Below are 21187 nucleotides of genomic sequence, written 5' to 3' on the forward strand. Positions count from 1 at the left end.
AATTGGTGGGAAAGATGATGGGTCAGGAGGTGGGCTACCTTCTTTTGCTGTCATTCACTTCTAGTCTTCCTTCTCCTCCTTACCTTACCAGTAGCTGGAGCTGCATTGAAAAAGGTAGGGAGGAAGGTGACATTGATAAAAGCCCATTTTATCATTGGCTGATGAGGTTATGAATCTTAAGCAAGTCAGAAGAAGAATGTAAAAGGAATGTCTTAACAAAGATTGGTAGTCCAACACAGGAGGGTCTAAACCTGGGGGGAAGGTGCCCAACATGAATTGGGAAGGGTTAAATGAAAAATAAGAATGCTGTAGATCAGCCATTGGCCAATTTTCTCATAGTGACTCTTCTGATTACAATTGTTCATGCCACCCAGGTCATAAGGGCCCGTTCTCATTTTCGTCATTTGTTCTTACATAATCCGATCATTCAGTTTGTTAACAAGTTTGGCTCATTTCTGCTGGTCACATAAAGGGAATGAAACACTTTCAGTCAAGGAGTCATCTTTATTATATAGAGTTCCAAATGAATATGATTTATTTAAGCACAACAGCCATTTGATACATGATTAAGCTTATTTTATACATTGATTATACGGTTCGTTCCCGACATCAGATGTTATGTTATCATTTGATGCTGGACTGAGCAGCAAACAGTCTTAAGATCTATTCACGTGATTGGAAGAAGTGATCAAAGGATATTTTAGCCATTCAGTGTGCTTGATTCCACGTAAAATTCTACAACGCTTGTTCAGATTCTACAAGAATGATGTTAAACTCTAAAGCAGGGGAAATATATGTGAGGCTGGTCCGTGCCTGCATTAACTGAAAACTAAGCTGATATCATGAGGTAATTTCAGTGACCTAATTAGCTACCACAGAACTAAAATGCAAAAAAACCCCACCTCTTTTAATGAAAGTCATTTTTATGATATCATTCGTGAAAATTATTACCTCAAGGTATGTGTTTCAAATTTAGGATTCTTCTGCCAGTGAATGTATTTCATCATACATATAAATATTTGAACTAGAATATGGATTTTGAAATACACTTATCTACAATAACAACAGAGGAAGGGATTTTTTTCCCCCTTGGTAATTCTTTTTAAGCTACACTTATAATAGGGTTTCAAATACATCATCTGGATACAAAAGGAAGCCGGAGAATATGCTGTCATCTTCTGCACTAACGTAAACCCCATTCCAGTCCCGTGTGACCTCCAGCCAAACCTGATCCCCTACATTCAGTTTCAAAATTGTAAGGAATGAAGCCTGGTCTATCTCCTGACCATACAGAGTCTCCCGAGTTTTTACCATCTTCTTATTTTGGGCCACAATACTAATCCGAGCAGGCCGCCCTCTGATAGTCATGTGGTAAGAGAAGACGTATGCCCCAGCGATGCTGCAGTTAAATTTCCCAGTCAGAGGATTATAATTCTCCTGGTCATTATACAGAATCTTGTCAAATTTAATAGGAGTGTTCGGAGGCGGGAAAGGTTTAGATAAGCCCACGCTGAAAGCCGATCTTGGGATGGTTGTGGCCTCCCCCTTTGGACCTTTGGGCCCTCTCGCACCTTTCTTCCCAGGAGGCCCCCGGGTTCCTTTGAAACCAGGAAATCCTTTCATCCCAGGAGGTCCCATCATCCCAGTTGGTCCAGGGTCACCTTTTTCACCCCTGATCCCTGGGTCACCCTTTTCTCCTCTGGGGCCATCTACACCATGCATGCCATCTATTCCCATGTCTCCCTTGATGCCCTTTTCCCCTTTAAGCCCAATTTCCCCTCTTTCTCCCTTGTCCCCCTTTTCACCAGGATCTCCACAGTAACCCTTCTCACCAACATCCCCCTTTTCTCCTTTTTCACCATGTTCTCCATCAATTCCTGGCAATCCCAGCTCCCCCTTGTCTCCTTTTTCTCCTTTAGTGCCATTCTCGCATGTGTCCCCCTTGGAACCCTTTTGACCCTTCGCTCCAGGTAGGCCATAGTTTCCTTTGTCACCTTTAAGTCCAATTTCACCTAAAAATATCAAACAAAGAAACATACAAGATCATAAGGAAGAGTGAACTTCAAGAAACTCTGTGATCTGTTATAGACACTGATCTCAGCTGCAATCTCCTTTCCTGATCAAGACCAAGTATACTTGTCTTCCCATTATCATCTTTCCTAAAGCAGCAGTTTCTCCTCAAAGTATGAAGAAGAGGAAGACTCTGAAAGCAAGGAGTTCCTTGCATCATCCCAGGAGGCAGCATCTAGGGAAACTCCAAGAACCCCCTTCAACATCCATGAGAAGCCCAGGGAGAAAGGATCAGTCCTCCCATCCAGGAAGTAGCTTTGACTTCCCCCTTAGTCTCTGAACTCCCCAGGGTTACAAACAGCTACTATGAGAAATACATTTGGTGGGTTTAAGGACAATACTGGATTCAAGAGTCCTCCATCTGATTTGGACCTCCCCCCCAATTTTATGCCTTCTGTTCATGGTCCTGGGACTCCCCATCATAGAATCAGCTACAGTCCCTGAGGTGTCCCCTCAACATCTCTCAAGTCCCATGAGGTCAAGAAGCATTCCAGCCATGCCAGAGCACTCACTGCCATAACTAAGTCTTCACTCAGTCTTTGCTGGAGCAACATCTAAGCTCCTTGCTCGGTTAAAAATCCAGCCTCAGTGCTTTCCACTCTCCCTTGGCCCAGCAGCTGGCTGAGATGCTGCCTTGACTTTACAGAGCTCTGTTCAGACAGGACACCCAGCCAACATATTTCTGAAAAATGTGAGGCCAATGTATGTACATTGTACACACACAAAGCCTTAATGTCACATATGACAAGGAGCACATGATGAGAAACTCCTGTGCATCAAGAAGTTCCAGTGATGTCGGATAGCCCAATGCGGTGTGTAGAATAGATAAATGCAGAGGTGGAAATGTTATGTTTCTCATGCCCACTGGCAAAATGGCATTGAGACACTTCATGATGCTCCATGTACAGTGCTATCCTAAGCAGAGTTACAGTCTTTTAAGCCCTATGACTTCTACATTTAAAAGGCTGTATCTGTGTTTAGGACTGCACTCCTGTGAGAGCTAGCATGGTATACTGGTTAAAAGTGGTGGACTCTAATCTGAAGAACCAGGTTTGTTTCCCCACTATTCCACTTGCAGCCAGTTGGGTAATCCTGGGCCAATCGTAGTTCTCTTTGAGCTGTTCACACAGAACAGTTCTCTTAGAGTTCTCTCGGCCCCACCTACCTCACAGTGTTCTGTTGTGAGGAGAGCAAGGGAAATGTGTTTATAAACCACTTTGGGACTCTTTTGGGCAGTAAAAAGCAGAATATAAAAAAACAGCTCTTATTATTCTCTGTTAAATATGTAGGTTGCACACAGAAAGGCAGTCTGGTGGCAATTTGTCACCAATGAGGGAGGATAATCAATAAATTTGTACTTTTCCAGTACCTTGTTTTAGCATATTGTTATTTACATGTAATAGAATTGTTTCCTTACTCCTCTCCCAGTTTGATTAAATCCATTGTACTCACTTTCCTAGCTGAGCTTTCTCCATCTCCTAGCTACTGTCTGTGTCTCTTTTTCTCTGTGCTCAGGCTTCTAACGCCAACAATTCTTCAGTTATAGGTATTTTAAAATACATTTTTTAAAAATATATGCGGAAGGCATAGCAATTTGTAGTATAATCACAATGGATTCAGATGCTGAAATACAGATGCTGAAACACACCACTGCAAACCATATATCTAAATCAGATTTATAAACGGTTTTATTTGAATAATATAAAATACATGTTTGCTCATTTATTCAGTGCTCAGCCACTTGCTACTGTGCCTCTTGCATAACTCTTCCAGGCTTGGTGGTGTCCACCACATAACTCCCCTGAGTGACTCACTGAGTGACTCACTGAGTGACTCACTGAGTGACTCACTGAGTGACTCACTGAGTAACTCCCCTGAGTGACTCACTGCCCCGCAACTTTTGCAACTTGGCCAGTTTTTGACTGAGAAAGGATGCCAGGGAGAAGGAAGAAGGGAAGCTGATAAATGGGGTAGGCAGATAACAAAGCAGGAAAAGGAAAGAAGTCATGAGTTTTGCTGGAGGAGATGAGAAATCCCCCACAAGTCTTTCCTGGTCCTCTGATTCTACATTTAAATTTGGTTTGGATAAATTTTTGAAGGGGTGCATTTTCGCATCTGGGCATTTGAAGATTTATTGGACTAGATGATAGTGAGGCAAAAGAGGTGCATTAAATTGTGATCTATTTTGTGGATAGCCCAATCTCATGGATTTCCCTCAGATTATAGACAGCTTACCTTGTTCTCCTGGTTTGCCTGGAAATCCTGGGGTTCCATTTGCTCCCTGGTCACCATGTTCTCCTTTATCGCCTAAGACATTTTCTTTTGTTATTAACTTTTTGATATCTCTTGTCATTGACTTTTTGTGTGTGGTTCTACTTCTACTTACATAACTTATACCACACTTTTCCTTAGGTTAAATCAGCTATGAACATTTTAGATGTCTCTTCCATGAATGCAATCATTGTATGGCGTATGGATCACAGAGCTAGTTAACTTGAGTTTTATCTTTCTTGGCTACCACCAAGTTGGTTCATAATGACAGCAGAAGCTTAATAGGGAGGAGAGGGATATCTGCGTCCTGACTTTCTGTAAGTGATGGAGATGATAGATAGGAGCTGATAGAATAACCACACCAACAGCCCTCTAACACAGTGGTCCCGAACCTTTTTATCACCGGGGCCCAGTCAATGCTTGACAATTTTACTGAGGCCTGGGGGGGATAGTCTTTTGCCAATGGATGTTGCCGCTGCCACCTGAGCCCCTGCTCCACTTGCTTTCCCGCCGGTGCTCCTGACCTCCCGCCGCCCGCTGGGGAGCACTGCCAGCAGCAGTTACACAGTACCATGCCAAGGGGGAGCCCTAGCCATGGCGGCCGCTGAAGAGCACCAAAGGCGAGCCAACAGCAGAGTGGCAGGGCAGCCCCTGAGGCAGTAGCTGGGGAGGAGGATGAGGAGGAGCCGCGGCCCAGTACCGACTGATCCACGGACCGGTCCCGGTCCCCAGACCGGGGGTGGGGACCGCTGCTCTAACAGACATCTGTAGCACCATTAAGGTAGGCCTGAATTTCAACCATCGTGCCTCAGATTTCCAAAAACTATTTCAAATCTTTTTAGTGGATGACAGCATCCTCCATCCTCAGCAACGGGTGTGCCTTCATTTGCAGTTTCGCCAATTTCCAGTAGCACCACAACAACTAGTAAGGCCACCATAAGATGATGGACCTTGAAATTTAAACATGTCAAACATTTAAGAAAAAGTTTAAAAAAATTAGAGGCATGTAGCTTCAAAAAAGGCAGCCAAAGATCTAACACATCTGTGAGCACCCAATTCCTGTCTGCACTATAACTGGATATAGTTCTGAATAGAAATGTGGCTTTAAGAAATAATTTATTGTGATTTCTGTCTTTTTGTGGGAAATGCTGTTATGGAAACCAAATCCATATTTTTTTTTTTTTGAAATGCCCACTTTACATGCTGAAGTGCTGTCAAGTCACAACAAAATAATGGCAGCCCAGGAAGAGCCTTCCAAGGCAAGTGAGAAGCAGAGGTGGCCTACTATTGCCTTCCTCTGCAGAGTCTTCCTTGGTCATCTCCCATCTAAGTACGAACCCTGCTTAGCTTCCAAGATCTGATGAGATTGGGCAGTGCCATAATGCCATCCCTCCCCAACAAATCACCATCCCTCTCCACTTCCTCCCTCTCCATACCTTTTTCTCCTTTGAATCCTTTGGGGCCATGTAGTCCAGGAATTCCTGGTAGACCTGGAAGGCCTTTTTCTCCCATCTCTCCTTTCATTCCTGTGTTTAAAAATCAAGCAACAGAATTTTCACATCACAGGATTGAAGAGAACCACTAAGTCAAAAGAATGATATCAAGTGAAACAATACATTCCATGAAAAATAAAGCCATAACTGATTACAAATTCAGATTGTCACTTAGCCATGAGGTTCACTGGATGTATGATCTTGCCCTGGTCCACCATCTTGGAGCCTAACGTACCTCACAGGAGTTGTCAAGATGAAAAGGGTCAGGGAGAGAACCTCCTTGGAAACAGGGCAGGTTAAAAATATAATAAATGAATAAATGCATACATGTAGGATTAACATATAGGAATGCCTATGAAAACTAGTTGCAGGCAAACAGCAAGGAAACACTGGCTTTACATCTTCTTTGTGCACCACACAAAAGCATACATACACATTTTCATTTTATGACACCAACATGGCTCCTAGGAGATGCCGCATGAATTCCAGTTAAAAATAGATTGTTGGGGGAGATAGACTTTTGCTGCAGTGCTACTTTCCCATGGTGGAGCTTTTGGCCTCTTCACGTCTTATACTTGACTCATGATGAAAGCAAAACTTTTATATTAATGGTGAGATGTTTGATTTCCCTTCTCCCCAGGGTTGCCTTGGGAGGGGCGGAACATCAATATGGTATAATGTTAAAGAGTCCACCCTCCAAAGCAGCCATACTATTCATGGAGATTGATCTCTGTAGTCTAGAGATAAGTAATTCTGGAAGATCTCCAGGTTCCACCTGGAGGTCATTGGCTCTACTCCCATTAAATACTGGTCAGTGGTTGATTGTTTTCTTGATATATGAATAAGAAACACATTATTATCATCCTTCTTTGACGAGACTGTAACATCAGCAAGCTTTTGCTTTGCTTTTCCTTACCTGGCAGGCCAGGTTCTCCAGGTTCCCCTTTCTGTCCTGCCGTTGGGGTGCAGCAATCGCAACAGTTAAAGAAGAAGTCGGCCGAATCAAGGGTAAAGTTCTCAAATGGGAAGAGTGTGGTAGCAGTTCTAAAGGCGTAGTTTGGAGTGGACAGCTCCGTCGTTGTGTCACTGGTATCAGCTATTTCTGTGAAAAGGCCATCTTCAGTTGGTGGGGCAACAGAGGTGTCATGACTTTCGGTGGCTTCTATGGGAATGGCTTTGATCTTAGTGTGCTTGGGGGATGGAGTACTCTTACCCTCTATATTCAGCACAGTAACAGTGTTCACTGAGATGAAGATGGCCCAGCGCCAATTAACACCCCACATTATTGCTGCTGTTGGAAAAGATAAACACAATAGTGAGTAAATCATCTACACAGGATGCTTACAAGTTGTTAGCACTACATGCTGTCCCCTTATAGCTAGAATCAGGAATGACCAGAGAAGGGACCATGAGCAAGTTTTCTGGCTGTACTCCTTGGGATTCGATAGGTTTCCTAAAGTAATCAAGTACTTTCTAGAGCAACAGAGGATATCAGAAAATGGCCAAGAAATGAGGTTTTTCTAATCGAACAGAGGAAATAGGAGCCAGTGAGGTATACTGGTTGAGAGCAGCAGATTGTAATCTGGATTCCCCATTCCTCCACATACAGCCAACTGGGTGACCTTGGGCTAGTCACAGTACTCTTAGAGCTGTTCTTGCAGAGAAGAACCGCATATCTGAGAGACCGCCTGTTGCCCTACGCCCCCCGCAGGGCTTTATGCTCTGCGGGTACCAATCTGTTGGTTATTCCCGGCCCCAGGGAAGTCTGACTGGACTTGACCAGGACCAGGGCCTTTTCAGTCCTGGCCTCTACCTGGTGGAATGAGCTCCCAGAACAGCTGCGGGCTCTGCGGGAGCTTCCAGCACTCTGCAGGGCCTGTAAAATGGAGCTCTTCCACCAGGTCAATGGTTGAGGCCAGCATGGCCAGGGAGATCTATATGGCCCCCATTTCAGCCATTCTGTGACGGTCTGCAATCTGACATCTGCACCCTCCTCCCTCTCACTCTGTTATGAGTTGGTTTGGGGGGCTACTAAGATTAGTTGTTTTTCCAACGTATCTTCTTTCTCTGACTGGATGACAATTGTGATTTTATGTATTTTTTTAACTGGGGTTTTTACGTATATGTATGTAACCCACCACAAGCCACCAGGGAGTGGCAGGTAATAAATAAATAAACAAACAAACAAACAAATAAATAGAAGTTCTCTTAAAATTCTCTCAGCCTTACCTACCTCACAAGGTGTCTGTTGTGGGGTGCGGAAAGTGTTTGGGACTTCTCCAGGTAGTAAAAAGTAGTGTATAAAAAACAGCTCTTCTTCTAGGTGTAAAACCATTTTTAACACTTTATTTTGTGCCTTAGGAATTAGATGTATTGCTCCTTTAGGGCAGGGGTATATACCTGTGGTCCTCCAGATGTCCATGGACTACAATTCCCATGAGCTCCTGCCAGTGTTTGCCCTGCTTTAGGGCTTTCGGAGTCTTGCAGTTTTATTTATTTATTTGTTCTGAGACTTCTATGCCACTCCCTTGTGATTCGACACCTCAGGGCGGTTTGCTCCCACAGAGTCCATTCTGCAATGGTGTTCTTCTACCACACTTTCTGCAAACTCAGATGCTGCAGTTGGTCACAGACTTGTGGCAGCAAAAACTATTTGCTCAAATCTTTTGGTTGGTGATACGACAGAAACAGCCGAATAGTTCAAGTCATGCTCTCACCTAGTATGTATTACATCTAACAAGGAAATGGAGCTCAGTTGAGTACATTCCAAGCCTTTATGAGCCACTGTATGAGCAAATCATAAAGGATAAGGATTTCTCCACAGCCAGCCTGCAAACTATTTGACTCATTAAACCAAATGCAGCCTATTTGCCCCATGATCGGGCAAGCTGGGGAAGAGGACGAGGAGGAGCCGCAGCCCGGTACCAACTGATCCATGGACCGAGACCGGTCTTCAACCCGGGGGTTGGGGACCGCTGCTGTATGGCATAATTTACATTGCCTCTAGTTTTAGCTGCTTGTACCAAAAGACAGTAGGGTCCATCTCTGCTCTGTTAAAATTCTTTGGGCCTCTCTCAGCTAATTAAACTTTCCTTGTTCCTATATGTTTCCATATGCACATTCCTCCCTTATCTCTAATGAAACTGGCCCACACCCAGGCAGTTGCCTGGGGACAGTTAAAATATATTTATATGCTTCGCTGTGCTACCTAGGACTTGCTCTCTCCTAAGCAAGATAAGGGAAATTCCTCCATGAACTAATTAATCGCATGAGTACAAACTATCAAATGTATGTGGACGCTGGCTTCCAGAAGGATGCCACTTTCCACATTATTTTCACCAACAGGCCCCCATTTCATTCCCCATAATTCCCCCCAGCATTTTCTTAACCAAGCCCAGTCAACATGTGCAGCTGCATCTGGCAGGTAAGAGCTTGGCAGGCTGTTGAGGACTTTAATTTTGCTGTTCAAACAAAATTATAACAAGAGTTTTACGCAACAGAATTAGTACAAACTGGCATAAACAGTCTTCGTTTTCACATTAAGAAACTTCCAGCTGTTTATTCATCACATCAAGGGCCCTCAGCTTTCTTCAGCTTATTGGGTACCTTTGGAAGTCTGACACAACGTGGTGAGTGCAACCCCAAAATGTCTGCCATAGGAGGCTAGGCCAGCCACAGAAAGGAAGCTCAATTTCCAGGGAGAAGAGGAGTAGTGAGAGAAAATATGGTGGGCAGTTGCCACTGAAACAATGTTGTTTAAATATGCATAGTCAATTGGATCTTCAATGGCCAATCAGAAGCTCGGCTGGGTAAGAGGCCCGCCCACTTTCAAGAAGCAGTCAATGGCCTCCCAGAAAGATGTCAGCAGGCACCACGGCACCCACTAGTATCACAGGGACCCCTGCATCACATAGAAATGAACGCATATATGAAGTTTGTTTGGGAGAGTTTATTACTAAGAGGAGAGGTGGATGAAGTCATCTATTGAACCCCATCCAACTCCATTCCACAGACCCTGTGCTATTTACAGAGTCCACATGCAGGCCCATTATCTCAAGCTAGATTGCCAGCTGCCAGCTGGCAATTGATAAGAGACTGGGGGTGCAGGCACCTGGGGAATGCCATCAGGGAAATGGCAAGATGTCTTTTCTGGCATGCATCCAGAAGCAAGACATTGCATCAATGCAATGTCTCCTTTTACCATAGAGCTAGCCCAATCTCAACAGATCTTGGAAGCTACAGTAAGCCTGGTCAGCCCTTGCAAGTAGTTTGACGAGAGACCTCTCAGGAATCCCAGGGTTGTGAACATGTCTTGCCTTCAATGCCTCATGGGGTTCCATAACTCAGCTGTGACTTGAGTTCACTTTCCATCACCGCATCCAGTAAACCCAGTTGTGTCAATGCAAAAATGCCATTCTTAGGGTCACCACAAAAGTCATGTCATGCCATCACTCCAAAGGTGATTTTCAACACCTTTTCCTCCATGCTAGTAGTAGGAGACACGGCATCTTTATCTCCAGCCCAAGGACCTGCAGTCCGTTATGGTTTAAGTCTCTCTCATGTTTTATTATAATTACAGAGTAGCAGAATCTGGAATAGCTACAGTCCAGGTTTTACTTGTGGTTGGTTAAACCTGGGTAGTCAAACAGCTAGGAAGGACTCCTGGTAGGCCTTACATTCTGGATAAAGTTATATTTAAGTAGACACTGATCATATTGGAGTCAGAGAGGGTCTATCCAACAAATGCAGTATTTGCCAGCTGTCTAGCATAGCCCCCCCCCCCATTTAAATATGTTAGCATGGTTCTGATATGAAGAAGAAGAAGAGTTGGTTCTTATAGGCCACTTTTCTCTACCCGAAGGAGACTCAAAGCGGCTTACAGTCGCCTTCCCTTTCCTCTCCCCACAACAGATACCCTGTGGGATGGGTGAGGCTGAGAGAGCCCTGCTCGGTCAGAACAGTTTTATCAGTGCCATGGCGAGCCCAAGGTCACCCAGCTGGCTGCATGTGGGGGAGTGCAGAATCGAACCCGGCATGCCAGATTAGAAGTCCGCACTCCTAACCACTACACCAAACTGGCTGTGATGTAGATCTGTATAATAAATTATTCAAATAGACTCAATGATACTGTTTTATTTCTTAAAGGGGGGAGGTGCCTGGAGCAAATCTTATACCACTTGAAAAACCTGAATGGGTTAGATCAGTGGTCCGCAAACTTTTTTAGGCTCCAGACCAGAGGGTGTGGGAGGGCGATCCGGCGGCCGCGCATGCACGGCCGTTTTGTGCATGTACAGCTGCAAACGCGCATGCACACATGCGGCTGCGAATGGCACAAACGCGCATGCACGGCCCGGCCGCACTTCCCTCTCCCCCCTCCTCCCGCAAAAAGAAGCTTGCGGCCTGGGGGGGGCGGGGAGAGGGAGCTGCGGCCCGGTGGTTGGGGACCACCGGGTTAGATCCAATCATCATTACCTTCCACTACTGAATTCAATTTACTCCCTTCTGCTAAAACTCTTTTGATGTTACGAAGTTTTTGGGTTTGTTGGACACCAACACAAGGGCTTTAAATCAGACTTTCTGGGTCTCCCGAGACACTAGAGCCTTCTTCTGTTCACAACTAGGATATACAGACAGGAGTGGCTTCTGCTTTTCCCTCTGTGCTGCTTTCTTCCTCGCGAAGCACTTCTTGAGCTGCAATCAGCTCCATCTGCAAAATCATATTACTTTTGCAGCTGCAGGCAAGTTTCATAACAAAACAGACAGTGGCTTCGTGGGGGTGATTTAAGGAGGAGGAAAAAAGCAAGGGAAGGAAGACAGCCACTCCTTTTGGCCACACACCCCAGTGACCGTTTACGCACTGGAGGCTTCATGCCAGGCTGCAGACTGGAATTTTAGTCATGGCAGGTTGCCCCACCTCTTCCTGCACCCACATATGGGATCCCTTGGCCCAGTGCACTTAATCCGCCCTCGATTTGTGCTCCTGCATGGGAGCTGGGGCAGTAAAGTTCCCAGTGCATAAACAGTCAGTCTCAAGCAGGGGGGAAATCTGCATGAGTCAGGAGGGGCATAAAATTCCCATTGAATGTCTGTTTCAAAGGCCTCATGTCATTGCATTGCAAACATGAGGTGGACTTAGCAATGTGCAATAACAGAAGGGAGTCACTGGAGGAAGGAAGTCTTTCTCCATAGGAAAAAGTCTTTATCTGTCAGGGGAACACTGAATAGCAGGGAGTTATTCAGTCCAACCCTGAGTGAAGAGACCTTAAAGCGACGAGCTTGTTATTATCCACTGTGTGTCATACAGCTTCTTTATCTACATAGCTGGAGTAGTCAACCTGTGGTCCTCCAGATGTCCATGGACTACAATCCCATGAGCCCCTGCCAGCAAACGCTGGCAGGGGCTCATGGGATTGTAGTCCATGGACATCTGGAGGACCACAGGTTGACTACTCCTATGCTAGTGTATTGTTTACTGAAGATGTAAAGCCCTCAGGCAATAGTTTCACCTCCTCATCTCAGCCTGGCTCTCATGCCTGGCATTGTCCTCTAATGAAAACCATCAAAATCAGAGGGGAGGTGCAATAGTTTAGCTGTGAGATTTCAAAGAAGCCCATTACCAAGGAATCTTGATGTTCTCTTGAGTGTGTAAAATTAGTTCATATTTGATGAAGGTTGATGCCTGGTTCAAAGTCTGACAACTTGGAATTCCAGAAGCCTTTTTCAAGCAGGCAAAATTAACAAGACCAACAGTTTTATGGAATTTTATCCCCTGCAACATTTCTAATAACAACTATATTAGAACGAGAAGAAACATCTGGTATACAAGCTTGAGTGAGCTAGGACACTCAGAGCAGCTGAAGAACATTTGCAGTAGTTCATTGAGTCCACTGCAAACCGCAAAGTTGTATTCTAGTCAGAGATAATTCCATAATGACTATGAAGTCAAGCACAATTACACACATTGAAAGGTTTTAATAGGAAGGAATAAATGGAAGCAAAATTAAGCGTGTTACTCAAGAAGAAAATGAAAGAAATGCATTAGGAAGGTGCAATTGTTTTGTGATATACTGTTTTGTTCATTGTTTCATAAAATTTCCTGTTAATTAACTAATTTAATTCGGAAGAGGTGAGGAAATTGCAGCTTATTCATATCTTAATCTTTAGAATGAAATGTTGTCATGGACTGACCCTCCTCATAGTTCACAACCATATTATTAGGTCCACTCATCTACCATCATTCACACAACCAGATGACAACCCATTCAGCCAGAGACAGAAGTATCTTTTCATTTGCAGCTATGACTGTTGCCAATTAAAATACTAACTCACAGTATGCCCTCGTTCAAAATGAAAGTTCTAAATGTCCCAGCAATCATCACTAAGAGCTAAGGGCCTTGCCGGTGTTGTCAGCTTTCCGCAGGGCCTACAAGACAGAGCTCTTCCACCAGGGATATGGTTGAGGCCAGGACAGACTCTTGATATTCCATCTGAGAATCCCCCCCACCCGCCATGGTTTTGCCAGGTATGGCATTCCCAATGAAAGAAGACTAGGCCTCTGGCTGGATGAGGAGAGGGAGGGAACAGAGCCTGCATGTCTACTCCCACATTAAATCATGTCCTATCTCTCTCCTCCCATAGTCCTCGCAGGCCTGTCTGTTAACACAAACGGTGATGTCATTTCCAGTGACATGTAACTTCCGGGGTGTGGCAGGGAGGCTTGGCTCCAGGGCAACTTGAAGGCTAAAAAATTATTTCAGGGACTCTTTCATGACCAAAAGGTTGAAAAAGGATGCTTTAGAGGGATCGGCCGGACTTTTCTTTTGCCTAGGCCAAAGCAAATGTCCAAAGTCTTGATTGTAGAGGTACAAGGGTGCCATTCCAGTCCAAAGATGAGATCTTCTGTTAAGGGGCAATGATTCAAGGTCTGTTGCCATTGGCAACAAAACAAACAATTTGGAAGGTTTTTCCCCCCTAACTCTGGCTTTTGCTCCGCACAGGAAATAGAAAGCTTTCTCATCTTGATCACTGCATGAATGTAATTGACTGTCACAATATATGCACCGAGGTCAGTATGTATATGCCACAGCATTTTATCTTCAATCCGGTGGAAGGCGTTATGCCAGTAAGCTGACAATAAGACACCCACCTCAAGAATCCCAGCTTCGGAGTCAGCCAAGAGCCGAACAACAGAGAGGTTGTTTGGGTTTTTTGCTTTTTTTAAAAGAGGATGTTGGCAAGAGGTTGACACAAGATGGGAAAGGTTATGTGGCCACTTCCCTTTTCAGGGTATATCCCACTCCAAGAGCGAAGACAATCCACAGCATTGTACGAGTCCTGTAGCTCACACAATTAGCAAGGTAATGGCCTGTGAGGTTTATTGGAGCAGAACACCGACTTAAACACTCAGGAGGAATCTTTGGAAAGGACCATTATTATCAAATGCTGCACACCAGCAAACAGAACAGTAGAGTAGTAACAGCAGCAATGCCAGGGCTGACAAAGGCAGGAGGGAAACCTAGAAGCACTTGAATACTTGCTTCATTCACCGAAAACACAGTTGAGGAACATATAAAATATCTGCAGAGTCAGACATCATCCCAGAAGTGCCAAGGATGGAGTACTGCTTCCCCCCCCCCCTCCCCGGTATACACACACATAACCTCTGGGATATCAATGGCTCTGCTAAGAAGCCATTCAAAACAGATCATCTCTTTCAGTATCTTCACTTTTCCCTCTTCTGAAGCCTTTGAAAATGTTGTTATTCTATAAGAAGTGTCTTGTAAGGAGGTCAGGGAACAGGATGGAATATACCGGACCAGCCTATGATTCTGCTATTGAAATCTTGATAATCTGCTACCTTTAAATGTCTCCTAAAAGTTGTCACCTGTGGTCCGCTTTGCTGTACTCTGGCCGGCTCTTCATCCATCGTCCCTCAAAATATAGACTGGTAATTCAACTGAAGAGAGACATTTTTGTGTCACAAGAAAGCTTAGACATGTTAAGGGTTCCCTGTATGTTCATTTTCTATTCAGTATAAACGGGCCATTCATTCAAAGTGCTCATTCTTGTGAAATCAGGTATTATTTTGTTGGTGTTATTTGACCATTTTATCGAAATGCATTTCTTGCTCTAACTCAGGATTGATTTGGAATAGCTTTATGTTTTGGACCAAAATGACCCAAGCAGAATGCCTTTGCTAAAATTATCTGTCTCTTCTATTAAGGAAGAGAGAAAGAGGCAATAAAACTTCCGGGTAGAATCATTCCTGTAATTTCTCATTCATGTTTCATTTCTTGATGATAGATTAGAGAAAAAGCTCTTCAGCTCTTCACCATCAATAACTGAGATTCCTGCCTGCCTTATTGGCCTTCTTTCCTTCCGTTCATAAAAAAAAAAAATTGGTCGTTTCTTCAGGCTTTTTGGATAGGTCTCTCAATCAATCCAAATAATTAAACTGGCGGTCTAATCACTTTCTGCTTCGAGGTCACTTCCGGAGAGAGGATCCGGGGAGCACAGCCCCAGTGGGCTACTAGACAGACTACCAGGATCAGACTCCCAATGATAGTGCTTATGGGAGCCTGAGAATATTCTACATTAGAAATCCCAAAACAAAGGTAAGAAAGAAAGAAAGAAAGAAAGAAAGAAAGAAAGAAAGAAAGAAAGAAAGAAAGAAAGAAAGAAAGAAAGAAAGAAAGAAAGAAAGAAAGAAAGAAAGGTTGTCACTTGGAGGAGGGCAGGATGCTGTTCCCATTGGCTGCAGAGGAAAGGACACGCAGTAATGGGTTTAAACTACAAGTATAATGATATAGGCTAGATATCAGGGAAAACATTTTCACAGTCAGAGTAGTTCAGCAGTGGAATAGGCTGCCTAAGGAGGTGGTGAGCTCCCCCTCACTGGCAGTCTTCAAGCAAAGGTTGGATACACACTTTTCTTGGATGCTTTAGGATGCTTAGGGCTGCGTTGAGCAGGGGGTTGGACTAGATGGCCTGTGTGGCCCCGTCCAATTCTATGATTCTATCAATGACAGAGTGGGAAGGGGATCCGGCTGAGGAATGACACCGCTTTTTTGAAGTTCCTCCAGGTGAATGGTTCCCTTGAGCTCAAGAGAGTCCTTTGCATAAGTAATGGTCTGCTTGTGAGTAAAGGCCTTTTCACAAACAAGGTAAGAGAGGCAGGAGGAGTGCTTGGAAGTGGCATATAAGCAGCAGAGAATGGGAACAACTAAGGGGGCAGATAATATATTGGTTTCTTGATCAGAAAGAAGAATGAGCCTATGTATAGTGGGACTGAAATGTGAATGAACCTTGCAGTCTGGCTGACGCCACAAGAAGAAGAGCTGGGGGGGAGGGGGTTGTACCTCACTTTTCTGTACCCAAAGCAGTCAAAGTGGCTTACAATTACCTTCTCTTCCTCTCCCCATAACAGACACTCTGTGAGGTAGGTGTGGCTGAGAGAGATCTGACAGGACTGTGACTGGCCCAAGGTCACCCAGCTGGTTGCCCGGGAACGGGGAATGAAATCCAGTTCTCCAGATTAGAGACCACCGCTCCTAACCACTACACCAAGCTGACTAACAAGGCTTGCCATTTCCTTTTTCCTCACAGGGCTAAATCCTGTCACCTGTTTTTCCCCCCTCCTTATCTTTCTCTCTCACACATGTACGTATACAAACAATTTCCCTTTCTTCCAGTTTCATGCTGAAGGCCTTGGCTGAATGGGCAGGGCCTTAGTGTCACATAGTACTTCAATCCATGTGATATTTTTTTCCTCATTGTGTGTAATGCACCAGTATGTTACCCCTTATGTGGTAAGTGGCATGCAGATGTTCTAGACCAGGGGTAGTCAAACTGCGGCCCTCCAGATGTCCATGAACTACAATTCCCAGGAGCCCTTGCCAGCATTCGCCAGCGAATGCTGGCAGGGGCTCCTGGGAATTGTAGTCCATGGACATCTGGAGGGCCGCAGTTTGACTACCCCTGTTCTAGACACAGAGGGGAAGTCATGCCTTGGGCATAACTGTCAGATCCAGCTCTTGTGCCATGAGGGCCAAAATAGCAACAAAGAGAGTTGGAGAGGGAGCAATCAGAACAGCACATATCCAGCTGCTCAAACTAATAAGCAAGGCTGACACGACAGCTTTTAGACAAGTTATGGAGTCATTAAACTTGCTTTCCCCTACCGGTGCAGATAAACTTGCTCCATTTCACCTTCTTCCTGTAATCAGAGCAAAGTGAGGCCCACTGGTTAGTAACTGGACTGATTTCTCTCCAGCCACCATTTCAGGACCCACTGCTGGCTTTCGGTCTCAGCCATAATAAAGGCAAATTATACACTGAGACTATATCCTGCCCCAGTTTCCTCACTGCTGTTCCTATTCTAAAAATGAACACCTGACAAATCAGGGTCTAATTTGACTTCCCTATCCTTGTTTTATGGGCCATCGATGCATAATGATGTGAAAGAAAATGCTTGTGTATGAACAAGGGGCCAGGGCTTAAGGGCAGAACCCATGGTGTGCAGGCTGGTGCTCCTAGGACCAGTCCCTGGCATCACTAGTTCAAGGCTCTTGGGTTGAAAGGCTTTTTCTCTGTTTGAAACCCTCCAGAAAAACAACACACCTTGTGGACTTTCCTTCCTATTGTAGTGTCTAGTTCAAGCTTTGGACAGCCTGTCCCCATGCATGCATACACACACTTAAGTCATCACCCTCTGTGATCAACTCCTCCTCAAAGTGCCGCTCTTGCAAATGCTTCCCCGGATGACAATACCTGGCATGGCACCTCCTGTGTTGTCTGCTTCCAGTGAATGTCCATAACATCTTCAGTCAAGTTTTTATGAGGCTGTGGCACTGTCTGATGCTGAATCCCACCATTGGCTGCCTGTCCTAAAGTTGACTGTTCTACTCACGGCAGTTTACCAAGATCCCAGGCAGAAATCTTTTCCCAACCCTGCTACCCGATATCTTTTTTCAAGGGGTGCCAAGGAACTTATGTATGCAGAGCACGTGCTCTGCCACTCAGCTGCAGACCCTTTTGTTGTCGCTGTTGTTGTTATCCTGGTATCAGAGGCGCAGTCCCCTCTTCCCGCAGCCGACACAACCTAGGGGGAACGGGTTGCGAGTGGACACCGTACATAAGCTTGTGCACGGCGACACTCAAGTCTGTGCCAGCCCACTTCTCAATCCTGTCTGCAAGCTTATTTCCCAGTCCGGCAAGCAGCTGTGTGTCAATAAATGTGTAAGGTGGGGTGCCGAACAGCAGACTGTCACATTTTTGTTCATCGGAAAGGTAAAAAGTGGTACGTCTTCCGCTTGTTTCATTTGACACTGAATGCAATTGTGTGCTGATTTCAAAGTGACTACGAACGGCAGCTTTAGTCATCCTTAAACCCATTGAAAAGGGTCCAGTAGCACTTTAAAGACTAACAACTTTTGCGGCAGGCCTTAAGAATGGCGGTAGCGAGGTGTATCAGCACCCTCTACACCTCCCCCTCTAGAGAGCTGGGTTTTAGGCTTAGGAGGAGTTGTTTTTTGCCGCAGTTTCTTGATCAATGGGATTTTGTATTAGTTGTATTTCTATTTTTTTAATCGGTTTTAATGGGATATTGGGGGGGGGGGGTTAGCCGAATTTTGTAACCCACCCCAAGCCTTTGGGGGGAGGGAGGTAATAATAATAATAATAATAATAATAATAATAATAATAATAATAATAATAATAATAATAATAATAATAATAATAATAATAATAATAATAATGAGGTATGAGCTTTTATGAGTCACTGCTCACTTCTTCAGAGACAGCTCAGATCCTGCCACAAATGTTCTTAGTCTTTAAGATGCTAACAGACTCTTGTTTTTTCATCCCCCACTACTATAATCAGACTAATTTGGCTACCCATCTTGATCTATCTCCAATTAGAATAGCTGAATTAGCACTGAGATTAGTCACAACTAACTTGTCCCCTGAGTTCCAATGGAATTTAATGGTGATGAACTTTTTCTGGTCTAGAGTTGTCCTTTTCTTCTTTTTCCCTGTTTCATTAAATTAAAAAAAATACCTCATATCCTAACTTGATCCCTTTTTCCATAAAAGATTCATGGAACATTGATGTTCCATGAAAACATTGATATATTAATTTTATCCCACTCTTCTTCCGACAAGAACAGCGTAGTGTAAGCCTTCCTTCCCTGCTCTATTTTTTTAGGGTCAGAGACTCATGGAATTGGAAGGGGCCATGCAGGCCATCTAGTCTAACCCCGTGCTCAATGCAGGATCAGCCTAAAGCTAGATAAGTATCTATCCAGCTACTGCTTGAAGACTGACAGTGAGGGGAATCTCACCACCTCCTTGTGGGGGGGGGGGACATCTTGATAACTAGCCAATATCGTTCTCCACATAGTTTAAACCCATTACTGCAGGTCTTCTCCTCTGCTGCCAGCAGGAACTGCTCCCTGCCCTCCTCCAAGTGACAACCTTTCAGATACTTCAAGAGAGCCATCATGTCCCCTCTCAACCTCCTCTTCTCCAGGCTGAACATTCTCAAGTCCCTCAGCCTTTCCTCAGAGGGCTTGGTCCCCAGGCTCTGGATCATCCTCATTGCTCTCCTCTGAACCCTCTCAATTTTGTCGACGTCCTTTTTGACATGAGGCCTCCAGAACTGCACACAGTCCTCCAGGTCAGGTATACAGTGGGATTAACAGCCCTGTAAAGTACATCCGATTAAGATGTATTGACCATCCCCCGTTTATCCTGTGAGCTTCATCATGCTGGATGTAGGCCGGAACTCAGGTTTCCCTCATCTCGGTCAGCATAATGACCACTCTGCCTCAAAACTCAGTTTTGTCTAAATGTTTGCTTATGTGTGACTAGCATTCATTTGACTATTCATTCAAATGGGTAGCTGGGTTAGTCTGAAACAGTACAACAAAATCAGAGTCCAGTAGGACCTTTAAGACCAACAAAGATTTATTCAAGGTGTGAGCTTTCGAGTGCAAGCACTCGAAAGCCCACACCTTGAATAAACCTTTGTCGGTCTTAAAGGTGCTACTGGACTCTGATTTTATTGCCTATTCATTGTTCATCTCTGCATTCTGCTTTTATAAACCAATTATCATTTACCTTTGACTGCTAATAAAATTCAAATTCCCAAAAGTTTCTACAGTAAAAACGACGAAGAAAAGTCACACTTGGTGGTGATGTCTTTTCCCTCCCTTCCTCCCTCTATGAAGCATTACTTGGAGGTTTTCTCCAGGAAAAAAAAGACATAGCAAAAGACTGCAAGTTCACATTTGTTTGAAAGACAATTAAAAAAGCACGCCGACATTTAAATACAATAACCATAGCATGCCAACATTTGAAATCGAACAGAAATCCCCCTTGTCGACATAAAGAAACGTTTGTTAGCATCTCCTACCTTATAATCCCTTCTTTATCCAGAGTTCCCACTTTGCACAGTATACTGGAGAAGCCAGTCTTGCCCTCCAGTGAACAGCTATTTTATTTCTTTAGTTTCGTTAATTATAACCAATCAGAGGACACAGGGGGCGGAGAAAAATAAAGAGATTGGTGTCGCCTTCAGCAAGTCAACAGAATGTTGCTGAAACTGGAGTAAATGCAAATCCGATGCCATCTACAGGTCAGGACTCCGCAGCCTCTTTGATCCCTGTTCTTCAGGCACTCCCCACCATCTGTCTTCCAAGACAACAATGTTTTTCCTTCAATAGCTGTGTTATACGTTGCAGATAAGAGCCTCCTGTGGCGCAGAGTGGTAAGGCAGCAGACATGCAGTCTGAAAGCTCTGCCCATGAGGCTGGGAGTTCGATCCCAGCAGCTGGCTCAAGGTTGACTCAGCCTTCCATCCTTCTGAGGTCGGTAAAATGACTACCCAGCTTGCTGGGGGTAAATGGTAATGACTGGGGAAGGCACTGGCAAACCACCCTGTATTGAGTCTGCCAAGAAAACGCTGGAGGGCGTCACCCCAAGAGTCAGACATGACTTGATGCTTGCATAGGGGATACCTTTACCTTTACCTATGCTGCAGATATTACTGAATAGCATTTTTAATTTTCAAAGACTATACAATCATTACTGAACTTCACTTCTCAATTAACAGATACAGTAGACTTTGATTATTGTCATTTTAAAGGTGGGACTACTGAAGCACAGAGATGGCAACTGGTTCCAGGTCAAAACATTTGTCCAGCCGTGAGAAATGTGAGGACTCAGCATGACCCTGATATAGCAGTACAGGTAACATTTGGGAACTCTGATTCCCAAGAGCTGTGGGGCTGGATCAAACATAATGTTTGGTTGAGCCCAGAGAGAAGCTCAATGTGTAACCCACCACATCACAC

The 21187-nt window shown here is 44.5% G+C and overlaps 1 protein-coding gene across 2 annotated transcripts; it reads right to left on the reverse strand.

Moving 5' to 3' along the window:
- Positions 1-508: 508 nt before the first annotated feature.
- On the reverse strand, positions 509-20318 carry OTOL1 (otolin 1). Of its 2 annotated transcripts, none has more exons than XM_077348510.1 (5): positions 20248-20318; positions 6751-7125; positions 5778-5867; positions 4306-4377; positions 509-2012 (listed from the first exon to the last, which is right to left on the reverse strand). In XM_077348510.1, the coding sequence occupies exons 2-5, from the start codon at positions 7115-7117 to the stop codon at positions 1114-1116; spliced, it is 1428 nt and encodes a 475-aa protein (XP_077204625.1). In that variant the 5' UTR covers positions 7118-7125; positions 20248-20318; the 3' UTR covers positions 509-1113. The 2 variants fall into 2 exon arrangements, with proteins under 2 accessions (XP_077204625.1, XP_077204626.1); XM_077348511.1 differs by having other exon boundaries at positions 6751-7122; positions 20248-20311.
- Between the last annotated feature and the right edge of the window lie 869 nt (positions 20319-21187).

This window comes from Paroedura picta, chromosome 8 (assembly GCF_049243985.1).
Source record: "Paroedura picta isolate Pp20150507F chromosome 8, Ppicta_v3.0, whole genome shotgun sequence".
NCBI classification, from domain to species: domain Eukaryota; kingdom Metazoa; phylum Chordata; class Lepidosauria; order Squamata; family Gekkonidae; genus Paroedura; species Paroedura picta.

Excerpts from the sequence above, each read along its gene's own strand:
- OTOL1 (XM_077348510.1), bottom strand. The coding sequence starts at position 7,117 with ATGTGGGGTGTTAATTGGCGCTGGGCCATCTTCATCTCAGTGAACACT. Across the intron at positions 5,868-6,750 it reads TGGAGAACCTGGCCTGCCAG|GAATGAAAGGAGAGATGGGA; the intron begins GTAAGGAAAAGC and ends TTTTAAACACAG. Across the intron at positions 2,013-4,305 it reads AGGCAAACCAGGAGAACAAG|GTGAAATTGGACTTAAAGGT; the intron begins GTAAGCTGTCTA and ends TGATATTTTTAG.